This window comes from Sphaerodactylus townsendi, linkage group LG05, assembly GCF_021028975.2.
Source record: "Sphaerodactylus townsendi isolate TG3544 linkage group LG05, MPM_Stown_v2.3, whole genome shotgun sequence".
Classification (NCBI taxonomy): Eukaryota; Metazoa; Chordata; class Lepidosauria; order Squamata; family Sphaerodactylidae; genus Sphaerodactylus; species Sphaerodactylus townsendi.
In genome coordinates this window covers 26,504,578-26,530,776 of record NC_059429.1, presented here as the reverse complement: position 1 = coordinate 26,530,776, position 26,199 = coordinate 26,504,578, and the positions used below count along the sequence as shown (strand labels likewise).

Genomic DNA, 26,199 nt, shown 5'->3' with positions numbered 1-26,199 from the left:
TCCTCTGCATTCATGGCTCTACCTCAAATGTAAAATGGATCCTAAAAGAGTGCTTCTTGTCAACGATGCCTCTTGATATATTATGGCTGTTGTTGCGTAATATTTAGCCACAGTTTGAAGCACAGGGAAGACCATGTTTAGGGAAAATGCAGGAGGACTTGTTTTGTTTATATAAAAACCATTGCTTTTGCCTGTAGTTCTTTCCCTCCACACGTCCTATTTCTCTCATCTTGGAAGGAGGCGCTTTACTGGATTATTTTCCGCATCATTTTGAGTTACAGTTGGCTGAGGCATCCAAAGTGACGTGAAGCTTCAATATTTCTGGGAATTCTGACAGTTCTATATTTCAATCCTGACTTTCTGTTGAAAACAGAAAAAAATTGAGGTGGCTAACACTTATGAAAGGTTTCAGGTCTGATTGTTCCCCCAAACATGGCTACCTTTGTATTGTCGAAGGCTTTCACGGCCAGATTCAACTGGTTGTGTTGGGTTTTCCGGGCTGTGTGGCCGTGGTCTGGTGGATCTTGTTCCTAATGTTTTGCCTGCATCTGTGGCTGGCATTTTCAGAGGTGTATCACAGAGGAAAGTCAATCAATCAATCAATCAATCAATATTTTATTTCGGTCAAAGACCAGAAAATATCAGATATAAAACATAAAATCCAGATAATACATTTCCAGACCAGATACAAAATAAAATTGAGGTAACCAGTTTCCAAAGACTGTTTGTCCAAACCTTAATGTAAGTTCAAGTTAAAAAACTGGAATAAAATTTGAATAAAAGATAAAATCATTAATCCAAAGTTCCTATTTTTATTGCCCTACTTGTCCACGCCTTTTAACCACATAAGCACTGAATTTTGCCACCTCTCTGGTTATATTCGGATTGGCATCTTCTAATAGTCTTTCCATGGCACAATCCTCAGGGCCAAGAAAAATTGATGTTGGAAGAGAGTCAAACAGTTTTGCCCTCATTTCTTTGTGAGTGGGGCATCGTAAAAAATTTGCGTCAGGGTCTCTATTTCCCCCATATCACATGGACAAAGCCTGTCAATATATGGAATAAGAACAGTGTGTGACAGACTTCCCTCTGTGATACACTTCTGAAGATGCCAACCACAGATACAGGCGAAATGTCAGGAACAAGATCTACCAGACGACGGCCATGCAGCCCGGAAAACCTACCACATGGCTACCTTTGTTTCCTGCAAGAGAGCTAGCTGAATACTCTCTTTATGTCCAATGCTTATTTAAAAAGCCCTCCTGAACAGGAAGCATTGTAGTAAAAAAGATGGGCATTTCATTCACTCTGTTTAAATAAATGTCAGTGTGCTTATCTGTATTCTCTAATGAAGAACTTTTATCCTGTTTCTGGATTGTCCCAAATACTTCAAGGTGATGCCATTTAAAAAAACCTTTTAAAAATTGAAACAGGTTTAGTAGACAGATAGTTTCAGTATGAGTATGTGGTAGGATGGCTGTTAACATGGAGGTCTTACCTAAATCAATGTTCTCAGGCACTTGCTAATGCTGATGTGCAGAAGAGGGGAAGAAGGTCTTGGTTAGCTCAAATACATGTGGTTTAGGGAGCATTCAAAGATTAATCCAGGCAATTACTTGGGAGCTGTCGCGTGGTGTGGGATTGATGATTACTCAGTGGTGGGATTCAAAAATTTTAACAACAGGTTCCAATGGTGGTGGGGCCAACTGGGCCAGGTGGGGCGTGGCCGGGGCATTCCAGAGCAGGGTGGCAGTGTTGCGGCAGGGACGCAAGTTCTGCGCGCCCCAGGTGCAGTTCCCCCTCGTTCCGCCTCCAGATTTAAATCATGACCATTTACAGTATTAAAAAGTGATATACCGAAAGTAGGGGGTGGGGGTGGGGGTGCCATGGGGGCAGGGGGGCCGCGAGGGGCCCTGGAGGGAGATTTTGCATTTCCCACTTGACGAGATTTGTTGTACCCAGAGACAGAGACCCTCTTGTCCCTAGTGGAGTTAATCATTAACAACTGGTTCTCCGAATTGAGAAAATTTTAATAGACGGTTCTACCGAATAGGTGCGAATAGGCTGCATCCCACCTCTGTGATTACGTCAAGGAGGCCTCTGGTGAAAAGGTATCAAGGGTTTTACAGTGAATGAAGCTTTGTTGGTTTCGTACTCTAGCATAGGTGTCAAACTCACGGCCCTCCAGATGTTATGGACTACAGTTTCCATCATCCCCTACCAGCATGCTGGTAGGGGATGATGGGAACTGTAGTCCATAACATCTGGAGGGCCGTGAGTTTGACACCTGTGCGAGTCTAGTGGCTTTTCAAAGGAGACAGCTAATTATTTGTCCTGACAGTATTTTGATCGCTGACTCTGATGGGGTTGCCTCTGGAGCTATATGAAACCTCTGTTCAGCACCCAACTGTGTGTGTGAAGATGAGATGGGCCTAGCAGTCTGTGATGGTGGACTGTGATGGTTCCGTCTGTCTCTCTTTCCAGCATGGGGTTATGGTTGCACCCTTCAGTAAGGAGGGAAGAAGGTAAGAGACCAATTCTCTCCTTGGAAATCCTGGCACCAGGGAAGCTTCTTCAGCACTAGCGATAGCAAGGAAACGACAAGGAAAATAGGGTCTATTAAGCTGCTGTTCCCAACAGGGCTATTAAAAATTATTACAGAGATCTACACCAAGAAAAAAATTGGTTCAGAGCATCGAAATTATTTCTCTGTTCTGCAACTGCTAAGTATTTTGTTTCCTCCAAACTACTCAATGATACCTAAAGCATTCACTGCATGTGATTCTTGGATTTGGGCTGGCAATCCGCATCAGGATTGAATGGAGTGAGCACCCCTCTGGTACAGGAGAGACGATAAATGGGCTGGGATCAAGAGTTACTGGCAAAGCTAGTGCTGTTTTGCTGCTCTTTTCTTGGCTCTCATTAGTGCTGGAATTGTTTGAATGTTTGAGAGCCCTTTGAATATATAGTCCAAGATGAGTCGAATTGCCAGGAGCCATGCCAGTGTGCGGCTTTTCAGTCTATCGTAAATCAATTTGAGAGGTTTCTGCTGTGTGGTACCTGGGATTTTTATTCCTCTCACTTAGCCTGCTTTAAGATCTTGGCTTCCTTAGTAGGTAGCACTTTTTATCTTGTTCAATGAAAGGTCCATATGGTCCGAGAGAAAGAGGAGCGAATCTTTTTAATTAGAAAACATGGCCACCTGTTCAGGCATTAATGAATGTGATGAGCATTAGGCTTGATATGTCTACTTTAAAATTGCAACTTTGGATTGATAAAAAAAACCCACCCACCCTCACTTGGGCACAGACACCATAGTGGCTGCAATAATCAATTAATAATTAAGTGACTAATTTTAGAACCCTGTAGCCATACAGATTCCTGGACCCATCCTGATCAGAGCAGAAGTTGATTGATTGTGTAGGCTGTGCAGGCAGGCGTGCTGGGCTGGGGCCATATGCCATCAGACACTGAGTTGTTTATTGCAGGATTTAGAAAGGTGAATTCGGAATCTCCAAGCAGACGCTCGTGCCCCACTGCATTCCCATCCCTGCCTATATTATTCTAGTCTCTTGTAATTCTTTCTGTCATCAGTTCGTTGTCTGAAATCTGCCGCACTCCAAGTATACCTTCTGTGCATTCCCTATGGAAAGAAGGGGACAGTTTTTCATAGAACATCGCCTCAAACCTTATCTAGTGAGGTCTTTTCCAGAGGGGTAGCCAGTGTTAGACCATTGCAGCAAAAACAACCAAGTCCTTTGAGGCCTTATTTATTGTGGTATAAGCTTTTGTGGAATACAGTTTCCTTTGTCAGCTGCTTGAAGTATTTTCCTCAGTTGATAGATGCATTGTTGTATATAATATACACTGAGGTGCTAGGAGATTGCAATGCAAAATTCAGATATATGCAGATAAGACCAGTGACCATTTATAACACTAGTAACTAGTGATTGCAATCTTCCCAGCTTGTTAGTGTTATGTAGAGTTCTAGGGCACAGTCCGAGAATAGGGTATGGTCAGTTTTAGGTTTCGGGTTTTTGGTACAATTTTGGGAACAATTTATGACTGAATTAATTAAATAAAAATAATAAGCTGGGTTAGGGTTAAGGCAAGGGCAGTGGTTCAGGATTGCCTTAGTACCCTGTTTCCCCTAATATAAGACATCCCCAAAAAATAAGACATAGTAGAGGTTTTGCTGAAGTGCAAAATATAAGGCATCCTCCGAAAGTAAGACATAGCAAAGTTTTTGTTTGGAAGCATGCCTGACGAACAGAACACAGAAAAATAAGACATCTCCTGAAAATAAGACATAGCCCATCTTTGGGAGCAAAAATTAATATAAGACACTCTTATATTCGGGGAAACACGGTATTACATTGAGTTCTAGGGCACAGTCCAAGAATAGGGCTATGGTCAGTTTTATGTTTCGGGTTTTTGTAACGCAGTTTTAACACCGTCGTAACGCCGTTGTAATGTAGTTATAAGGGTTTGGGTTAAGGCAAGGGGAGCAGCTCAGGTTTGCCTTAGTGTTACGTTAAGTTCTAGGGCAGAGTCCAATATTAGCACAATAGTCAGTTTTAGGTTTCGGGTTCTTTCCTTTTTTGGGGAACAATTTTTGACTGAATAAATTAAATAAAAATAGTCAATTAGGATTTGGGTTAAGGCAAGGGCAGGGGCTCAGGCTTGCCTTAGTGTTACGTGGAGTTCTAGGGCGCAGTCTGAGAATAGGGCTGTGATCAGTTTCATGTTTTGGGTTTTTGTTACAAGTTTGGGAACAATTTATGACTGAATAAATTAAATAAAAATAATAAGTTAGGGTTACGGTTAAGGCAAGGGCAGTGACTCAGGCTTGCCTTAGTGTTACTTTGAGTTCTAGGGCGCAGTCTAAGAACAGGGCTATGGTCAGTTTCACGTTTCGGGTTTTTGTTACAATTTTGGGAATAGTTTATGACTGACTTAATTAAATAAAAATAATAAGTTAGGGTTAAGGCAAGGGCAGCGGGTTAGCATTGCCTGTATGCTCGTAGTGAGAGAAAAATCCAGAGCTACTGCTGAAATATCCATAGAATATATTTTTCTCTGCTGCTGCCTTAGTTTACTAAAGCAAAAATTCCTAACATTTTGAGTAAGTTCCCCCCATATCTAGGACTAGATCCCAAGATTGTTCCATTAAGTCTCCCTCTTCAACAAAGACAGACTCCTCCATCAGCAGAAGCTTTTCTCTCTTCAAGGAAAACTAAGATGAAGGCTGTTGTAGAATCTAATTTAATGGAAGAGTTGTAGGATCCAACTCCTAGGGCATTTTGTCTATTCTACCAGTTTCCATTTTATTAGTCCCTGATAGCAACAAAGACAAATTGCTGTGCTAATAAAGGAATAACATTGCATATACACAACGTTAATGGGAACTTTACTTATTTGAACCAAGTCTGAAAATAAGCCTTCAGTTCTAGCTTCAAGTGATCTTTAGTTAATATAGATGTTTCTTATTCTATCATGGATGATACTGACATGGAAAAGGGATGTAGTCCTTGGAGAGCTCTCTTAACCATGGTTTTCAGAAACACTTGTGTTGGCATCGTGCTGAAGAATCCCAGAGGAAGGAAAAGATGGCGCCCAGAGCGGAGTGTGATTAGCGGAGCTCCAGTGAGTTAGTATTTTAGCGCCTAGAATTGGAGTTGTTTTTCACTTATTTGAGGATTTTTGTAGAACTTCGCAACTGTAAAGAGATAGTCTGTGGGTTTCCGGTGGTGTGAGTGCCGGTGGCCTGCCGCAGGAGATCTGAAACCACATTGTTTAGTCTGAGGTGTTGTTGTTGTTGTTGTTGTTGTTGTTGTTGTTGTTTAGCAAGGTTGTTTTAGGGTTTCCCCCCAATGATGTTATTGTCTTGGTAGTGTTTACATTGTAGCATTCAGCCAGTGCTAGTTTAGCTTGGGTGTAGGTTAGTTTGGTAGTGTGTGCTTGTTTCTGTTAGTAAGCGAGGCTTCCTGTGCTAAGACAACTGTAGTGATTGGGGTGGGGGTTAGTTCAGGATGATGCTAGCTGGGGATTATGGGAACTGTAGTCCATAACATCTGGAGAGCCATGAGTTTGACACCTATATGTAGAGTATTCTGGAAAGAGAAAGTCTCCATCTACTTATTAAGTTTTGTTTATGCTGCTAGGGATGTTATGATGTCGATGATGTTGAAATGTTATAATGTTGTTGCTTCCGTTATTCCATGATGTTATGTTATGATTACTGATGCCTTTGTTTATGTAACTTTTTGATGATGTGATGTTGATGTTTCTGTTGTTATAATCCTATGTTTAAAACGTTATACTCATTGTAGTTAGAATGTTTCATTATAATATGATCGGTATTTATTTCATGTTGTTGATGTTCTTTGATGTTTGTTGCCTATTGTTATAATTATTGTATTGTTATTGCAGCTGTTGTTCACCACCCTGAGCCCTTTGGGGAAGGGCGGTATACAAATCCAGTAAACCAAACCAATCCCCACTGGCGGTTTGTAGTGGTTTTTCTATGTAGAAGGACATTCCAAGTTAACGGTCGTCAAAAAGAGACAGATTCACATTTAGGTTGGGTTCAGAGATCTTTGGGTACATGATCAAACATCCCCCCAGCCCCCGGCAAAAAAAAATATTTTAATTGGAACTCAAAAGCACAGAAAGTTAAGGAGACTTTGTGTTATGAATTTGTCTTTCTCTTGGTTATTGTTTTGTGGGAAACTGCAGAAAATAAAATGCGCTGGTAATTCTTCTGAAGCATGTATTGTTTGGACTGTGGTAGCTCTTACAGAGTGACAGTGGAATTGTTTTCAAGGTCAGCAGTAATCTGCCTTTTTATTTTTTCTGCAGAAATGCTGTTTTGCTCTAATTAAGGAGAAAGGGCCAGGAATGGGCAGATAATTTGCTTCAAAATGGGAATAAAAGAGGGGTTGTGGCCCCCCCAAAGATCTTGTCCTTTTTCTTTATTTTAACATTAGCTAAGATCTTTACCCTATCTGATACATGTGTTTTAAGCTACAGTTGATGGGGAAGCATCACATAGTGGTCTTATGTTGCATCCTTGTGTTCATATTCAGGTGCTTGAATAATTGAACAATGTGAGCTTCTCTGCATAGACTTTACCCTAATTCTAACGGTTCTTCTCCCCTTCCCTTCTAGATCACTGTGTTCACTATTATGATCTTCGAAACACTAAGCAGCCCATCATGGTCTTCAAAGGACACCGCAAGGCTGTTTCATATGCAAAGTTTGTTAGTGGGGAGGAAATAGTCTCTGCGTAAGTATCTCTTCCCACATTTGTGAGAAGTTGTGCTCACTGATGCTTGGCAAATTTCACAGAACTTGGTTTGTACGTGACTTGTAGGTGGGGGTTTGTGCTTGTGTGAACTACCATTCTGCTCAACAGATTGCTGAGCTTTTATTAGATCATTTTTATAATGCTGTTTCTCACCTCTGTTGGCTCCACAGTTGTCTCTCATTAGTGCAAAGGAATCCAAGGAAACCATAGAAGAATGGGACATTTGCTTTACTCTTGTAAGCTCCCATTCAGTAATATGTGAAAGGAGCCCTTCTATTTCTCTTTGGTCAGATTTGCAGGTGACCTATAAAGGCTAGGTAACAGTATGCATCCTGCTCCATTGCAAGGTCATTTCAACTGGTAGATGTTCCAAGAATTGCAGGAGTGTCCCCAGTGGTATTGTATGGCTATAAACCTGTTTCTGGCACAGGGGTAGGAGACAGGAGTTATTTTCTCAGAAGTGGTAGACTTTTAATAAAATGGACAAATTCAAGATTTTTGTTTAGCTTTCTAGCTGCGGTGAAGGTGTAGTCACTTGGGACAAGGCCAGCCACTATTCTCTCAGGTTTCGTCTTGCTCACACACACCCACTTGCCCACCTTCTAAAATACAGGGTTGATAATACTGGTGTGTTTTGCAGGTGGTTGCAACAATTATTGGGGTAACCAATGAGGGATGCTTTGAGTACCATTAAAAAAAATCATATTGTAAAAAAAACCCAGTATTTCTGACAATCCATTGAGCTGGCCCGATTAAGCCTGTTGTTTTTTTAGTAAAGGAAAAACCTGAAAATAGCTGATTTTTCTAAATCACCACCCCTAATCTGCAGTAGTCGGATATCTGGGTGAATTTCGGTAGGCCAGAGTACAGAAGGTTTTAGTTCAAGTTGTGAAATGTGACAGTCCTTGGGGGATTCTGTAAATCTTTGTTCAGTTCTGTCCCATATCCATTTTGTTAGATGTGTAGTCAGAAAACAGTTTTAGGATTTTTGGTCGTAGAAACTGCTTATTGCTTTTTATTCACTGTACAGTGTTCGTAATAAAATGAATTTAAAAATCAAATAAACGGCCAAAAAAACATGTATATGCTAAGTCCTACCTAAATCATCTTCCATATTCCTCTCCCTCCCTTTTTTCCTCAAGACTTCCAAAGAAGAATATAAAATTTAGCTAAGTTTTCCAAACACATTTCACAATGTCTGAAGCAGCAACTGGAACTCTTCTGCTGTTACAATCCTATTGTCCTCTTTTCCATCTAAGTGTAATAATGCAGCCTTTAAGCTGACTTCAAGTTGCTTTGCTACACGTGTAAAAATGTTCAGGTTCATGAGATTTTAATATGGCCGCCTGCTCTGTTCAGAGCTTACTCCTCATTACCACTGCAATTAAATAAGGATTACTCATCAACCTTTAGATCGAGATGATTTGTTAATCACTTGCTGTGGCACTATTTCCTTCAGAAAAGGAGTAAGGCGAATCTTTTGCCTGTGTGATCACAGAGCAGAGCATGGATGGGACCTTGAAAGGACGAAATGGACATGTCCTGCTAGAGAGATGAGCTTTTGCAAATGCTTGTTCCGTAGCCTTAGGAGCTGTATTGACCGAGCTGTCAAATTTGCTTGATGCAATGGCTGAGCAAGGTAGAGCTATGAAAAAACCTTGGGCCCTTCTCCCGCCTTTCCCACCCATGCAGTTTGCTATCATTTAATATTGCAGAAGGCAGCTTATGCTTGCGTTCGATGTCCAGAGCTTGGCGGCAGTAGAGCTTTGCCAGTGATTAACTGCGTTAATAACAACAAAATTCCCGGAGTAAAGAATTTATTCCCAAACTAAGTTGTTGTTGTTGTTGTTGTTGTTAATGGGTCACGTTGATTCCTTCTGCTTTGTGTTAAATTTTGACCTCTGGCCCCTTTGGAACAGGCCGCCATTTGGAAAGGTTTATCAATTCCAGGTGCTGATTTTCACATCTGTTAATGGCAGATCTGTGTGTGGTGACTAGCTTTGAAGAGAGCAAGCTTCAGGGAAGCTTGTGCAACCTCAAGTTCAGGGCCTCCTTTCATTTTGTGTTTTGTTTCCACTGTTGGGCTTTGTTTACCTAATTAAAAAGCTGGGAAAAATATCTAGGGTTGCTTTTTACAATGGCATCTGCAGGGAACATACTTCCTGGGCACCATCAGTTAAGACCAGACCGCAGCACACTGTGGTGGAAGGAAGGAGCTTCAGTGTCCCTCTCCACCATTTTCCCAACTCGAAATTGCTGGAGTGTGTTACTTGCCCCAATTGAGGGGCTGCATGTTCAATGTTTAGTGCACATGCAGCCCCCCAGTGAAGCAAATAATTCCTCCCTGGGCCATTTAGAGTTGGGAAAATGGCATGGGAGGGGGAAGACTGAATTACCTTCTCTCCCCTCCTGTGTTCTATACCCAGATTTGGGCCCTGAAGAGCCACTGACAGTCAGAGGAGGCTATTCAGAGCTAGGTAGACAGGTGATTTTGATTCATCGTAATGGCAGCTTTCTACAAGCTTCATTTGGTCCTGAAAATAACACTGGGATATATTATTTATTTATCAAAACTATTTATGCCCATCCTTTATGAAAAGTATTTCTACCTAGGCTTACAAATCACAATACAATACAATGTAACACAATGACATATAAAATGACCATAATGCAATGACAATAAAACACAATTATAAAACACAATAAAGTCACACCAAACCATACAAATCAAACCTACAGTAAAATACACCTATGAAACCTAAATCACCGGTTACTAAAATGTTGATGTTATAAGCTGTTTGAAATAAAAATGTCCTCATCTGACAACAGAAGGAGAGCAAGGAAGGAGCACACCAGCCTTCTGTAGGAAAAGCATTCCAAACTCTGGGTGCCACCACCAAGAAGTCTCCACTGTGATTCACGAGAGCTGGTAGTGGCAGATGCAGAGAGCTGCTCTGGGCCCAGTAGTGGATGGGACTCCCAGACACTGCCCCTATGTAAGCTGAGCTCCAGGGTAAGTTCTGGGACCTGGAGCCTTACTGGGCTTAGTGGGCTCACACTCCGCACTTGTATATTCTAATGGAGAAGTTGGCCAAATATGAGGTAGTTAAATCTAGAGATTGGAGCAGTGAACCCAGGTTCACAAAAAATGTGCATCTTTTAAAGAACATTCCTGCATTTTTTCTTAAAGCCCCAAATGATGAAAGGACTGCCTGTAGCTTTAAGAAATAGATTCCCTCAATAGCTATTTATAGGCAACCACAGCATTCCTGCCGGTGTGTGTCTAAAAGGTGAGGGAAGGGGGCAGGACCCTTTCCAGGCTTATTTCAGCCTTTGCAGGAGGGCTCATTGCTCCAGGCCTTTCAATGGTCGCAGCCCCAAGTTGGGAAATTCCTAGAGGTTTTGCGATGAAGTCTGCGGAGGATGGGGTTTGAGGAGGGGAGGGGTCTCAACTGGATATAATCCTTGGTGCTCACCTTCCAAAGCAGCCATTTTCTCCAGGGGGGACAGATCTCTGTTGTCTGAAGATCAGCTATAGTTCCAGAAGTTCTCTAGATCCCACTAGGTGACTTGATACCACCTGATTTTCATGACTCAAATAGACAGTCACCCTATGAAAGCCAATGTTGGGTAGTGGTTAAAACATCAGAGTAGGGTCTGAGAAGTGCAGGTACAAATCTTAATCTTGCTGTGGAAGCTCAATGCGTGATTTTGGGCCCATTTTGTGGTGAGGATAAAAAGGAGAAGAGGAGAATAATGTAAACTGTCTTGGTCCTTGCTTTGGAGAAAGGTGGAGTATAAGCAGTCAATAAATCATAAATATAGCTGAAGGTGGAAAGCAGGTAAAAGGTAGGTTGATTAATGGTTGAGAAGTAGAGAATGACTCAGGGAAAGGGGTATGAGGGTTGCCAGGAGAAGGGAGGCGAGGAAAAGGAAATAATGCAGGGAGTGCAAGGGAAAGTAAGGTTTGTCCCTGCAAGTCTTCAAGGGTTTCCTACTCTACAACTGGGCCATAATTTTCCAATGTAGAGGCTTCCGTGGGTCAAATGAATGTAGGTTGGATGGACAACAGAGAAGAAATGTCAAACTTTCAGTTCATAGAACAACTCACTTGATGGGTTCAAGGATTTTATTCATGACAGTAACAGAAGAAGACAGTTCTGGCAAGATGTCACTAAAACTGTTGATAATATGATGTAGCAATCCCCACCCCACGTGAACCAAAAGTAAGAGTAAGAGTCCAGCCTGAGAGTCAGATTCAACCACAAAACTTCAAGGGCAGGATTCATGATCAGCACCTGCAAAGCAAAAGCAAAACACAACCCCACAGCTCCCCCCCACCCCAGGAATGGCATCCTGACAAGAAAGCAAGATAAACAGAGAGGCTTTCAGGAAAAGAAAAGAAGAAATTTCAGGGATGGGGGGATGAGATGCCTCCCACATGTCCTTGAGGGAGCCTAATTGTATTAGATGAATGGAAATATTTGTGCAGTAGTTGTTTATGACAACTCAAGTGTTGCTAAAGTAATGGTTTTAAGCATCTCTCCCCCCCCCCCCACCACTTCTACCTTAATAGTACCAAATGAGATTCTAGATTGCTTGGCACACAAGCCTTGGGGTTAAGTGTTTCTTTATATATACAATGACCTTCCTGATGAGCTGACTAACAGCGCAAGTGTAGAAGCAATCATAGAATTCTGACAGCTGGGCATTAGAGGATAGTGTATTGGTGATGCCTCGCCCTTGGATATGGGGTTAACCACTGTTTCCGCTAGTAAAAACTCCCCGATTTGCAAGTGCTGACTTGGTGTCTCAATTCACCAGCGTATATTGGTTTAAATCAAGGTAATTTATACTGCAGCGTCTGTATTTGCTAGAAGTGAAGAGTTCCGCGTGCAGCTTTTGCATTAGACCCTTACACTGCCATCCTAAGCAGAGTTGGACCGTTCTAAGCCCTTTACTTCAGGTGGACTTAGAAGGGTGTAATTCAACTTAGGATGGCATATACGGGGTTGGAGACAGTTTGTGACATCTGTTTTAGATCGCTTGTACATTCTTTTACCACTACCATAACCCTCTCCACTCACTCACACACGGGGATACTAAGCAAACGTGCTTATTTAAAAACTAAAGCTGCAATGCTGCGTACACCTGCATGGGAGGGAATAAGTCCCATTGAACATAATGAGACATCCTTTGGAATAAATATTCATACAACATGTTTGCAAATACTCAGGGCTCTCCAGGAGCTGTGTATGTATCAATCTTTATTTTCAAAGGCTTTCACGGCCGGATTCAACTGGTTCTGGTGGGTTTTCTGGGCTGTGTGGCTGTGGTCTGGTGGATCAGTGATAAAGTGTGGGTAAAATTGGAAGGTAAATGGCTGTGTTTATCTACACAGCATAAATATTCATAATTTTTAAAAAAATACATGACTTCTGAAATAAGCTATTATAAAGTCAGGTGTTTTCTCCCATGACTTGTTGTTTTACATAGAAAAGAAGATACTATTTTTGGTGTGTTTTCTACTGTGTTAATGGTTAATTTGGAACGGTTTGTAAGTGTAAACCAAAATTGAGACTTTTCCCCCCCCAAGGGTTATTTTCGAAAGTAACAGTATCTAAAATCTGAAATCATATCTTGTTAAAATAAAATAACCTTATTTAAATGTGATTTTTAAAATAAAAATATACATTTGGTTAAGTTTTTTAAGAAGGCAAGACAAGTACATTTTTGATTGTGACTTAGAGTTCGATGTGTATTTGTAAAACGTGTCCCTTTGTTATATACTAGCATTGTTCAGATTACTACATGGGTTGTTTTGGTTGCCTTTTGATCATCACTGTACTTTTAAAAAACTGGTGTGGTCTAGTGAATCATATTTGCTCAAGAGCTTAGGGAGCTGGTTTCTTGGCTATCCTTGGCATCTCCAGGTTGCCAGGGAAAAGTCAGTATTCCTCTATTTGTAAAATATAGTTGTTGCTTTGAGAGTGGGAGAGCACATGATTAGATCATGTCCTGGCATTTTTTATCTTCTACATGGGATTAAGTAGTACAGAGAAACCCAGGCAAGGATAGTAGATTTACCTTTTAGGAATCCTGGAAGATGAATGCTAATGAGACCAATGGTTTGGGGGAAATTGGCAGGGGGTTGTCTTATTGAACACGACTTTTTGGCTCGCTCCTTTGGATTGATGGAAGGATCACATTAAGAATCTAGTTCATGGACCAGGTAGGAGACACACTGGTGGCAGAGGCGTAGCTGGGCCAGAGTGCGCCCGGTGTGCACTCTGTCTTTTCCACCGCCCGCCCCACCTGGCGCCCTACCCCCCCCCCCTTTTACCTTAGTGTAGGCTGGAGAAACGGCCTGTTCCTTTCAGGCTGAAAACGGCTTTGTGGGAACTACACTTCCCATGAAACCCTGGGGCTTGCAAAGTTTCCTGAGAAGTGTAGTTCCCACTAGGCCATTTTCAGCCTGAAGGGAACAGGCCGCTTCTCCAGCCTGCACCGCTTGATGAAAGGAAAGGAGGGGGCACCATAGGTGGGGATTTCCCCCCCCCCCCCCCGGGTGCGCGCCCAGTGCAACGCACGCACCCCGACACCACTGGTAGCTTTGCCTCTAACTGGTGCCCGTGCAGGTGCTTCTGTGTGTGACATTTTTGCTTACCATGACAAAATGTTAGTTAACATTACATGATTGCTTATGTCTGTTTTTCCCTCAGGTCAACCGACAGTCAGCTAAAGCTGTGGAACGTAGGAAAGCCACACTGTCTGCGTTCCTTTAAAGGTCACATCAATGAGAAGAATTTTGTGGGCTTGGCATCAAATGGAGATTATATTGCCTGTGGTAAGTCAAAGAACCATTTGACAGAAGGGGCTAAAACAGTGGTTCCCAACCTGTTTTCACTTGTGCACCCTTTGGAAACCAATTTCCTTAAAAGTGGACCGTCACAATGTAATTTTTTGTGTACTCCCCCAGACATTCTGGTGTGTACTCCCGGGGGCATAGGCATACCCAAGGTTGGGAATCACTGTTCTAAAATGTACTGTCAATTTCAAGCACTCTTTAAGTGGCTAGCTCATGCTGTGAGTTTGGCACAATGGTATAGAAGCACATAGAGTATTCCTCAACCTCTAATGTTACGAAACTCCTAGATATCCAGAAGAGATCCATTCCTGTTCTCCCTGTGAATAGAGATTTTTAAGAGGATTTACGGCCCAACCCAGAATTAGAGAACTTATGGCCCAATTCAGATGGGGGCCCAAAATGGTGTCTGGATGCAGCGTGGGCCTATGCCAGCAGATTTGCCCTCCCTGGGGCACTTACCCTGGCCGAGGGGCAAAAACACCAGCATACCCTGTGGCCTCTGTGATGCCCAGACATGGTGCCCAGTACCACATCACCATTCCCATGCCACAGTGAACCCTGTCAGTGCAGCGGAGACATGCCAGAGGCAATCCCATGGGTGGAACTGACAGTAGCTGGCTTCTACCCAGCCCTTAGAGCTGGGAAGGTAATGCTGTGCAGCCCAATGGAGAAGTTTCAGGCAGCCAGGTTGTTTTTCTTTTTGGCTGCACCCGTGCACCTCCTGAAAGCCCTTTGGGGGTGGCATAGCAGCAGAGCTGTCCCCAGCCCTGGCGCCCTCTGGATTGGGCTGCCTTTCATGAAGAAGCTTATCACAGTTTAATTGGTTGTAAGCTCAACAGCACTGATTTGCATGGACAAGAGGAATGCTACCCAGTTGATTGCAGCAGATATCAACTCTCTTAATCTTTTTTGCTTAAAAGTTGGACTTGGGTTGTCTCCAGAGCCTGTACGTCTTGCTGTATTTTTTTCCCCCCAGAAACCAAGTGAGCCATTTTGGTGTGGGGGAGGCAGATGGGGGAAGAGGAATCAGTGCAGCAACCTAAATTTCATCTGGGGACAATTTCAACTACATTGAATGATACTAGTCATTCTTTTTCCTCCCCAAAAAATCTTAGGAGGATTGAACACTCACAAAAGCTAGTGGTAGCCTAAAATTAACCACTATAAAATTACATATTTTATGAACCAAATGGCAATCTTCAGAAGTTTTAGGCAAAGTTAATAAGGTTTCCTTCAAGTTTTCATGGCACTTGAACATCTCAGTGTGGGCTGAGAAGTTAAATACGAGATAGACTGATTTTTACTTTTAAAACCAATCTCTGTTTTTCCTTTATCTCTGCAGTTATGTACAATAACTACCGGTACTTACTTTTTTCCTCCCCCAAATCCTAATTAGTTTGTTACCAGAGAATCACAAACTCTTGTTAGTCATCTTTGCTGTCGGGGAATCAGTAGGCCTTTGACTTGTCAAGATCACTTTAATTATAGAATTATTGAATAATATAGCTGGAAGAGAACCAGTGGTCCACTCCCCCATTGCTTGTGCATTTGTTACACTCGGAGCATCTTCGCCAACTGCCTGTCCAGCTCCTGAGAGGGAGATTCCACAGTTACCTCCTAAGCAGTTTATTCCAGTGACAAACTAATTTTTTTAAACTGTGAATTTTTCTTCATATTTAACAATTTAACTGTGATTCAAAATTCCCCTTTTATAGGTTATATTGATGAGGTTATTAAATTGATGTTTTAACGGAATCTGAATGTTTTTTGCCATCCATGTTTTAATTGTTGTTATTTATGATTGGACTTGGTTTTGATTGCATTTTAAATGTTGGGAAGCCACTCCGAGCCCACAAGGGGAAAGGTGGCATCTAAATATTATATAATAAAGTATTAAAGAATAATCACTCAAGCATTCTCTTAGAGTCTGTCTGAAATATTTGAAAGAATCATAGTGTCTTCCCTTTTTTTGCTCTGTTGAAAAATAGCCCAGTATCTTCTGTCTAACCTTATAAGATGCCCTTTACAGACATTTTATCACCTTTTGTAGCTTATCTCTTAATACTTTCTAGCTTATTAGACTCCTCCTTGAGTTCTGGTATCCTAAGTAAAGCAGAAAGAACTTGCTACTGAAGAACAGGTACATAGTGTAGCATCTTGGGAAAGATACTTCGTGTTTAGACCATGTAAAATGGCACTGGCCTTGAGAACCACTGTCTTGCATTTCTAACACTGGCTCGTTGTATCACCTGGATTTTGTGTGTCTGCTATACTCCAGTATTGGTATATGTATTAGTAATGTTGATTACTCTCATCTTGGAGTTCTCTGCTGTAGCTAGAACAGCTGGCTTTTCATTGGCTGCATGAGGAGCGGGATAGGGGTAATCTGGTACAGATCTTTAGGAAACCCACACACATTGCCAATGTGCCTGTTTCTTTCTTTCTGTCTTTGTAGGAAGTGAAAATAACTCCCTGTATCTGTACTACAAGGGTCTCTCAAAGACACTGCTGACCTTCAAATTTGACACTGTCAAAAGCGTTCTGGACAAGGACCGGAAGGAGGATGACACAAATGAGTTTGTCAGTGCTGTATGCTGGAGGGCACTGCCAGACGGGGTAAATATTTACTTGCTCTTCTTTCCTGCCGCGTCATAGGAAAAAATGTTTCCCTGAGGTATGTTGGGCAAGGCATTCGTTTAAATCAGCAGTAAATGATTGCTGCAGAAAATTTTGTTTTGAGCCAGGATGCCACCAGCGTTTAATGCAAAAAACCTCCTGTTACTACAGTCACATGAGAACATGTCTACTGCTAGGGAATGTCTTTACTGAGGACCTGGAATATTTGATATTATACAAATGATGTCGGAGCAGCATGTGACACTGGTCTGGTTCTCACTGATATGATACATCTCCAGATTCTAGGCTGTGATACCATACTTCGGAGGTTGACTCACATGATGGAACATGTACCTAAACTAAATATCCTGTTGGGAAGCAAGTATTAACTGAGCCTTCTGGACGTGACTAGGCTGCTGTATATAGAAGTATATCCAGTGGTAGGATTCAAATTATTTAACTGGTTGTTTACAAGCACCATTTTAACAACCAGTTCTGCCGAAGTGGTGCGAACCTGCTGAATCCCATCACTGAGTACATCCCACCATGTGAACCTCTGCCTGCATTTTAAAGTGCCATAACCCAGACCCAGCTGGGCTGTACCAATAGACCTGTGTTTCTGTGTCTTTGCTGCAACGTATAAATGAGCCTAAGGTACTGGGTGTTTGCAAGTTAGCTGTTGAAATTATGCAATGGCATTTTATGTAATTGGAATGATAGATGGTGCTTTAAAGTAAAGTTAATATAGTTTAATGATTGGGATTTTAAGCTCACATTAACCTAGCCCACCCCAACATCTTTTTATTGCTTTTGGAGAATATTAACTTCTTATGCATTAAAAGATGCCATTTCGAATGAACAGTTAATATAAAGGGTGACAGAAATATGGGTACTGTTTGAGTCTTCCTAGACTTTAACACATAAATGTCTCTTCCCCCTATTTCATTTGAAACCTTGTTCTCCTTTTAAGTGTCTTGATTCTTTTTAAGGAGTACGAACTTTAGCTCTGTTAAGAAACATTCATTCAACCTACAGGCCTTTCGCTGAATCCTAAACATATAATAGCAGCCTCCGAAATGGGAGCACAATACACTGTTTTGACTGTCTCATTCATTTTGATGGACGTGCACAAAGTCATCCTTAGATTCAGCAAAAGTTTATTTTCTGCAGATATCTCTTTACCTTGAGTAAATTAGGAAGTAGTTGCCCCTTGTGCATTGGTATATTACTGTACTGCTGTCTCCGTAGTCTCTACAAGGGGTGATGCTGTTCAGCAAACTGTAACTTGTGAATTCAGATGTCACAGCACACCATAAATTATGGTTAATTTACCAGATTCCAGTTCCAAATCCAGTTTTGATACCACCCAACAAACCTTAGTTTGTCAGACCATACATACTCAGATAGCTACAGTTTTATAACAGAGTATAGGCATACCTCCATTGCAAAGCTGCCATTTTGTTCCTGTAACACTGTTTCTGCCAAGCTTGCTCTCCTGGGGCATATGAGGTGTATGTGAAGACAATTTCAATTGCAGCTTGGGAAATTTAGAAATCTGCAGAATCTTTATTGCAAGAACCAAATAATAAAACACACAAACAAAAATGTGGATTGCACACAGAATTCAAGAGATCCCAGGATCTAGACAGGGATGAGGATAGATTTGGAATAGTTTTAGGATTTGGCAATAATTACCTGTCCTGAAATGAAGTCCAAAATAGCAGAGCCCCAGTGCCAGCACTGTTCAGAAACAATGCATTGGGCACCAATGCAGCTGAACCAGAATTAGCTCAGAAGACACTGTGGTGCAAGGCTATTGTCGGTGGGGGGGGGGGGGGCTTAATATAAGAAAATTTGGCCCTCAAGGAGATGATGAAAAGGGGGAACCATTTGACTTGTGATAAAAAAGCCAGTGACTTGTTCCCATACAAGAACAAAGGCATCAGAAATGGTGGCTCTACTGGGTGTACCGATTGGTGTAATAAAAGATTGATGCTAGGGCTATTCAGTTGAAAAGGAGTCTGGTTTGATATGTTACATATATTCCAGAATTTCAGATCGCTTAGGCATAGGATGGGTAATGATTGATTGGGGGAAGAGGAGGAGGAGGAGGAAAGATGCAAATCGATCCAGGTGTCTTGCAGCTGGCACAACCCTTTTTTAAGGCTCAGCCTAGGTGCCATCTCCAGACTGTTTGCCATTGGCTTGTGAATGGCAGACTTTTCCTGTCGAAGCCTTTTTTCTTTGCTAAAATGCAGATTGAGTGGGGACTAGAAAAACAACCCCAGGCAAGCTATTTTCTCAAATGCATTCGTATTTGAGCAGGCTTTGAATTGAGTTCTTCTCCGACATTTTTACATCTTCTTGGGTACTTGTATGCTAGCAAAGAGTTTTATACCCTTTAACTTATTTATGTCTCAAGTGTATGACACTGAGCTGTGGGGGTTCTGCTGTTTAGCTTTATAGAATTCTTTGTCATGAGATGCCTCAAACAGTTTTTGTTGAATATAAATCCCTTAACTGGTTAAAAACAACCACCTGCCAGCCCCTAAACCCCCCCCCACACACACACACCCGAATTTTCACAGGTTTTAGTTACACAGCCCTTTTCTTGTGAACTCACACATCAACAAATAATCTCTCTCCCAAATGCAGCCACTCTTTCTGTGTTTGTTGTAGATCACCTCAGAAACTCTTGCTTCATTCTGGTTAGAAGGTTCTTCTCTCCACAGAGCTATGCCACGCAGTCCAAAATAGAGGCCTTTTCCTGGTTTCCTCTGGGGTGAAGCTAGAGCAAACCTGGGGGGTTGTATTTCCTGCAGAATGGGAGTATTTCTGGTTTTGCCTATGGATACAGCAGGAAGGTAGCTCAGTCCTGTGCCTCAGTTGCCATTGTAACTAAGTCACTTTGTCGATATAGCTTGCCACTGGTTGTCTTCAGGTGGTGGGGAGTTCAAACCCCCCTTAGTAGTTTATGCCTGTGCCTTCATGAGGTTTTTAAGGCAAGAAATGAGTGGAGATGGTTTGTCATTGCTTTCTTCCTCATAGCAGCTCTGGGGTTTCTTGATGGTCTCCCATCAAAACACTAAGCCAGGCCAACCCTGGTTAATTTTCAAGCTCTGACTAGCTTGAACTGCTAGTCATGGTTCAGGGGGTTGCAAACTAGTCTGCTAGTCATGGTTGCTAGTCATGGTTCAGGGGGTTGCAAACTTATCTCCCTCATCTCTTAGATCCCCCTTTTCTTCCCTGTTTGGTACCTGTCTCAGTTTGCCATATTATATGACTCAGTACCTCCTAGCTAGGATTTGCCCTTAAAACAGTGATTTCCAGTTCTGTTGTGGAAAGCAAGCAGTACCTGTGAGGTCTAAATTAGGATGTTATGAAAAAACTGTGCTTGGCATTAAGTATCAAGGCACCAAAGCCAAGTGCAAGGGAGTTTGGGAGATCCTTTAAACTGAGCAATGGATTCTGGACAATAGCAGTATAAAGGAATCGGAAATGAGGGATGAACTCTAGATCAGTGAGAGCAACAGTTGGATGATAAGCAAGGCTCTATTGTTAGATCTGGCTGTTTATTTGAGGGAATTTGGCATGTACTGCATTGTTAGTGTTTTCATTTGCAAAGAGCAATAGATGAAAAATTCATATATGAAAGCTAACTATGGCCCCTTCCGCACACGCAAAATAATGCGTTTTCAAACTACTTTCACAACTGTTTGCAAGTGGATTTTGCCATTCCGCACAGCTTCAAGGAGCATTGAAAGCAGTTTGAAAGTGCATTGTTCTGCATGTGCGGAATGAGCCTATGTAAGTCGGTTTTTGTGAATAGCTGAGAATCTGAAACTTTATTAGGGAATGCTGACAGACACTTAAAAAAGATTGTTGCACTTTTATTATTTTGTGGGTTGGCTGCCTTGTTTTTTGTAGGCCAGAAATATGGATATTAACTAAAATATGTCAAGAAGTTTCCTCAAGCCAAGGGAAACTCCTGGTTACCAAAAGCTCCAACCCTGCCCCAAAGTTGGAAACAAAGCAGCTCACCAGCCATGTAAGGTTGGCTTAGTTTCTTAACCAGTAGCGTGGAACCCCAAGGGTCCATTGAATTTGTATTGAAGCCATAAGAGAGCAAGGAAATGCTAATAAAAAGTTTATTAAGCAGAGTGCAAGAATTTAGACAGAACACACTTAGTGAGAAAACAAACAAAACATTTCTAGTGTCAACAGGAGACCTTATCTAACATACAGCAAAGGCAGACAGTTGGCAAGTCTTCTCAATAGTTGCCAGTCCAGCTCTTCCAAGCTTCACAGCCCCTAACTCCAGGAGAAGGCCCTGTGACCCTGGAATCCCTGTTGTAAGGCTTCTCAGAACACACTGTTTACAGGGACAATCCCGCTTTATTAGAAAATCTCATGTGGGATGAGTCCGCAGAGTCAATCATGTCAGCTATCCAATCTAGGTAGATTTGCTGATGGCATCATCTTAAGATGCCCCCTCCCCCATGACTAGGTACAATCAGGAATGTTTCCTAAAAGGCCAAATGACCCATCTTCCCCATACCGGAATTACCAAGTGATTTATAGGGAAGTATGATACAAGCCAGCTTCACACATGTCTGACAGGTAAGCGTGTAGTTATGCAGGATCACCCACAGAAGACAGAAAACAATTTCCAATTTGCACTCAACAGTAACTTCATGAAGTTTTCCCAACCTCCACCAATATAGAAGGATAATAACATTCAACCTAGGTCGTTTCCACATGGCAAAATCATACCTGTGTACCACCGGTGTTGTTTTTATTTTTATCTATTTTAATGAATAGATTTTATTTTATCTATTTTATCCTGGGGTGTCTGTCTGCATGGCTGCCCATTTTGTGAAGGAATTCAGTGAAGACCAGGAGGAAATACTCCAGCTTGTTTCATATGAGCCCGGGACTTCTGTATTTGCATTGCATGCTTATTTGAGCATGCCCGGTGTCCCGTGTTCTGATTGGTTGTTGTTTTTGAGTGAATAAATGAATGTCAGGCGGCTGTGCGGGAAAAATAAACCAGTCCTGCTCCTGATTGGTGTTTGCACTACAGCAGGCTCTAGCAGGCTCACCCTGGAGTTTTTTTAAAAATAACCTCCAATTTGGTGGGTTTTGAATACCCTGTGATGAGGAAAATATCGCAGGGCAAACCCACTTTAGGATTGGGAACCATGCAGAATTCTTGGCTGCACAGGGATATTTCTCTTGCTCAACCCAGGATATTTTTACTGTGCGGAAACGACCCTAGTTATAATTAGAGGGGAAGTGAATACCAAACATGAAGTCTCTTAGGAAAAAAAGGCTTTGTGACAAAATAAATCTAGGATTATTAGCATTTGAGTGTACACATTGACATTCACTGAATTTTGAATTTTGAAGTCTGTGATAATATTGTGATTTTTTAAATTTATTTAACAGTTACGTTGCTTAATAAACAGATAAGTCACACCTGTGAATTGAACTAGGGCTCAGGACCACCAAGTCCTGAGAACCTGGAAGACCTCCTAGCAAGAAAGCCATGGAGAGCAAGTAGTGTTTGACCCAATTCACAGGCAGCTTCAGGGATGCCACCACCCCACCCCCAATGCAAATTTTCTTGGAACTGGTAATATTCACTGAACAGCAGCAAACAGTTCAAACTACATTATAGGCATTATTAGTCAAATGGTTCCCCTCCCTCCCATTTTTCAAATGTAAAATAACATTTGGCATTTAACTAGACACAAACCTGATCAATATACCACTCAACATTTGCCAAATATTTATTTTGAAGCACTGATTTGTTAGAATGATAACAGCACCATACTGGGCGAGCTGTCCTTCTTTACTTATGACAGCATAGACTTCTTACCTTTTGTTTGTGATGCTTGGCTTCTAGGTGTGAGGCAGAAAAGGCGGTTGACAGGGAGAGCCCTGTAATTCAGTGGCAGAGCATGCAAACTCTTTCTTTTTACACTCTTCGCTGTAGGCACATAAATGCATTCACTAGAAGGTGGGTTGCTCACAATGGTAACCTGAAAATGGAAGGTACTGTGCACTGAGAACCATCTTTGAACAGTTGGAATATGGGTATTGTGTGGTTTCCGGGCTGTATCTAGGATCTTCAGATGTCAGCCACAGATGCAGGCGAAACATCAGGAGAAAATGCTATTAGAACACAGCCGTGCAGCCTGGAAACCACACAACATCCCAGTGATTCCGGCCGTGAAAGCCTTCGACAAGTTAGAATAATATTAAGCCCCTACTAATAGATTTTTGATTTGTTTTTTTTAAATATCAAAATAGTCATTTTCAATAAATTGGCCTTGATGAGAAATAGAGAAGCTTGAAAATGAATTCTGCTTTCATATTCAGTAAGATGGTGACATTTTCAGGCATGCCAGTCAACAAGGCAGTTCAAATACCCTGGATCCTCAGAATAGTCTTTTAAGTCCTGCTGGTGAATGTCTTTGTTTCAAAACGGAGAGGGAAGTTTTGGTTATATGTTATCTCCAACGTGAAGTTGCCTGCATAGGTTCACTCAGGAATTTGTATAATTCTTTTTGACCATGCACTTTCTTTTTCAGTAATCAAAATGGACCTGTTAACCATGATTAAAGCCATACCTATTGATTATGTTCTAGGGGGATATCTAGTTTTATTTTAATTTAGGATAAGTAATATAATGCTGAAACTAGGTGTATCTATGGTGGATATTCACACGTACGACTGTAGGGGGACTGCAATTGAAGTTTCCACAATTCAGTTGACAGTCACCTGAGGAAGGCCCTGGTACACCTCACGTTTTTGCCATTCTTACTTGTTTTGAACAGTTACATGTTGACTTTGACTACTTTCTCACTTACAGTGTTAGAAGTGTTAGCTCTGGATGCTGCTTTAGACTGCAAAAAGATAGCATGATGGCCAGTGTGGTGTAGTAGTTAGAGATGTAAATCTGGGAGGCCCAGACTGACATCCCTGTTCTGCTATGAAAATGTGCTTGGTGACCTTGGGCTGGCAGGCTCTTTTGCCTTGTATTCCTGCATGCATCATGGTGAGAATAGCCTGCTAATAAGTGTAAAGTTCAGAGGAGTGTAAAGTTCAGAGGAGCAGCAGTGGCGTAGTGGTTAAGAGCAGGTACACTTTAATCTGGAGAACTGGGTTTGATTCCCCACTCTGGCACTTGAGTTGTAGCTACTTATCTGGTGAACCAGATTAGCTTGTGCACTCTCACACATGCCAGCTGGGTGACCTTGGGCGAGTCACAGCTATTCGGAGCTCTCTGAGCCTCACCACCTCACAGTGTGTTCGTTGGGGGGGAGGGGAGATTGTAAGCCCCTTACAGGAGAGAGTGGGGGTATAAATCCAGACTCCTCCTCCTCCTTCCATCATTCCTTCTGCTGTCCAGTGTTAGTTAATTCCTCATGTCATTAAATTACCTCTTGTTGAAAGTACGTAAAGTACGTGTAGAGCTCTGTTTCTACTTCCTATGTTCATTGGCTGAATTTTGGACAGTTTTGTTGGAGGGATTGGTCTATGGCAGGGGTAGGGAACCTGCGGCTCTCCAGATGTTCAGGAACTACAATTCCCATCAGCCTGGGGGTGGGGGCGGGGGGGGGGTGGGGGGGGGGGGGGGGGGGGGGGGGGGGGGGGGGGGGGGGGGGGGGGTGTTGGGGGGTGGGGTTTGGGGGGGGGGGGGTTTGGGGGGGGGGGGGTTGGGGGGGCTGGGGTGTGGGGGGGGGTGGGGTTGGGGGGTGGGGGTGGGGGGGGGGGGGGGTGGGGGGGGGGTGGGGTGGGGGGGGGGGGGGTGGTGGGGGGGGGGGGGGGGTTTGGGGGGAGGGGTGTGTGGGGGGGGGGGGGGGTGGGGGGGGGGGGGGGGGGGGGGGGGGGGGGGGGGGGGGGGGGGGGGGGGGGGGGGGGGGGGGGTGGGGGGGGGGGGGGGTGGGGGGGGGGGGGGGTGGGGGGGGGGGGGGGTGGGGGGGGGGGGGGGTGGGGGGGGGGGGGGGTGGGGGGGGGGGGGGGTGGGGGGGGGGGGGGGTGGGGGGGGGGGGGGGTGGGGGGGGGGGGGGGTGGGGGGGGGGGGGGGTGGGGGGGGGGGGGGGTGGGGGGGGGGGGGGGTGGGGGGGGGGGGGGGTGGGGGGGGGGGGGGGTGGGGGGGGGGGGGGGTGGGGGGGGGGGGGGGTGGGGGGGGGGGGGGGTGGGGGGGGGGGGGGGTGGGGGGGGGGGGGGGTGGGGGGGGGGGGGGGTGGGGGGGGGGGGGGGTGGGGGGGGGGGGGGGTGGGGGGGGGGGGGGGTGGGGGGGGGGGGGGGTGGGGGGGGGGGGGGGTGGGGGGGGGGGGGGGTGGGGGGGGGGGGGGGTGGGGGGGGGGGGGGGTGGGGGGGGGGGGGGGTGGGGGGGGGGGGGGGTGGGGGGGGGGGGGGGTGGGGGGGGGGGGGGGTGGGGGGGGGGGGGGGTGGGGGGGGGGGGGGGTGGGGGGGGGGGGGGGTGGGGGGGGGGGGGGGTGGGGGGGGGGGGGGGTGGGGGGGGGGGGGGGTGGGGGGGGGGGGGGGTGGGGGGGGGGGGGGGTGGGGGGGGGGGGGGGTGGGGGGGGGGGGGGGTGGGGGGGGGGGGGGGTGGGGGGGGGGGGGGGTGGGGGGGGGGGGGGGTGGGGGGGGGGGGGGGTGGGGGGGGGGGGGGGTGGGGGGGGGGGGGGGTGGGGGGGGGGGGGGGTGGGGGGGGGGGGGGGTGGGGGGGGGGGGGGGTGGGGGGGGGGGGGGGTGGGGGGGGGGGGGGGTGGGGGGGGGGGGGGGTGGGGGGGGGGGGGGGTGGGGGGGGGGGGGGGTGGGGGGGGGGGGGGGTGGGGGGGGGGGGGGGTGGGGGGGGGGGGGGGTGGGGGGGGGGGGGGGTGGGGGGGGGGGGGGGTGGGGGGGGGGGGGGGTGGGGGGGGGGGGGGGTGGGGGGGGGGGGGGGTGGGGGGGGGGGGGGGTGGGGGGGGGGGGGGGTGGGGGGGGGGGGGGGTGGGGGGGGGGGGGGGTGGGGGGGGGGGGGGGTGGGGGGGGGGGGGGGTGGGGGGGGGGGGGGGTGGGGGGGGGGGGGGGTGGGGGGGGGGGGGGGTGGGGGGGGGGGGGGGTGGGGGGGGGGGGGGGTGGGGGGGGGGGGGGGTGGGGGGGGGGGGGGGTGGGGGGGGGGGGGGGTGGGGGGGGGGGGGGGTGGGGGGGGGGGGGGGTGGGGGGGGGGGGGGGTGGGGGGGGGGGGGGGTGGGGGGGGGGGGGGGTGGGGGGGGGGGGGGGTGGGGGGGGGGGGGGGTGGGGGGGGGGGGGGGTGGGGGGGGGGGGGGGTGGGGGGGGGGGGGGGTGGGGGGGGGGGGGGGTGGGGGGGGGGGGGGGTGGGGGGGGGGGGGGGTGGGGGGGGGGGGGG

General features: G+C 45.4%; 1 protein-coding gene across 2 annotated transcripts in view; it reads left to right on the top strand.

Annotated features, from left to right (window-relative positions):
• Window positions 1–26,199, top strand: part of COP1 (COP1 E3 ubiquitin ligase) — a 181,474-nt gene that overhangs the window by 116,176 nt on the left and 39,099 nt on the right. For both annotated transcript variants that reach the window (XM_048497500.1, XM_048497499.1), the window contains exons 16-18: window positions 7,171–7,288; window positions 14,032–14,156; window positions 16,633–16,793. In XM_048497500.1, the coding sequence (XP_048353457.1) occupies window positions 7,171–7,288; window positions 14,032–14,156; window positions 16,633–16,793 (404 nt within the window). The remainder of the gene's footprint in view (window positions 1–7,170; window positions 7,289–14,031; window positions 14,157–16,632; window positions 16,794–26,199) is intronic.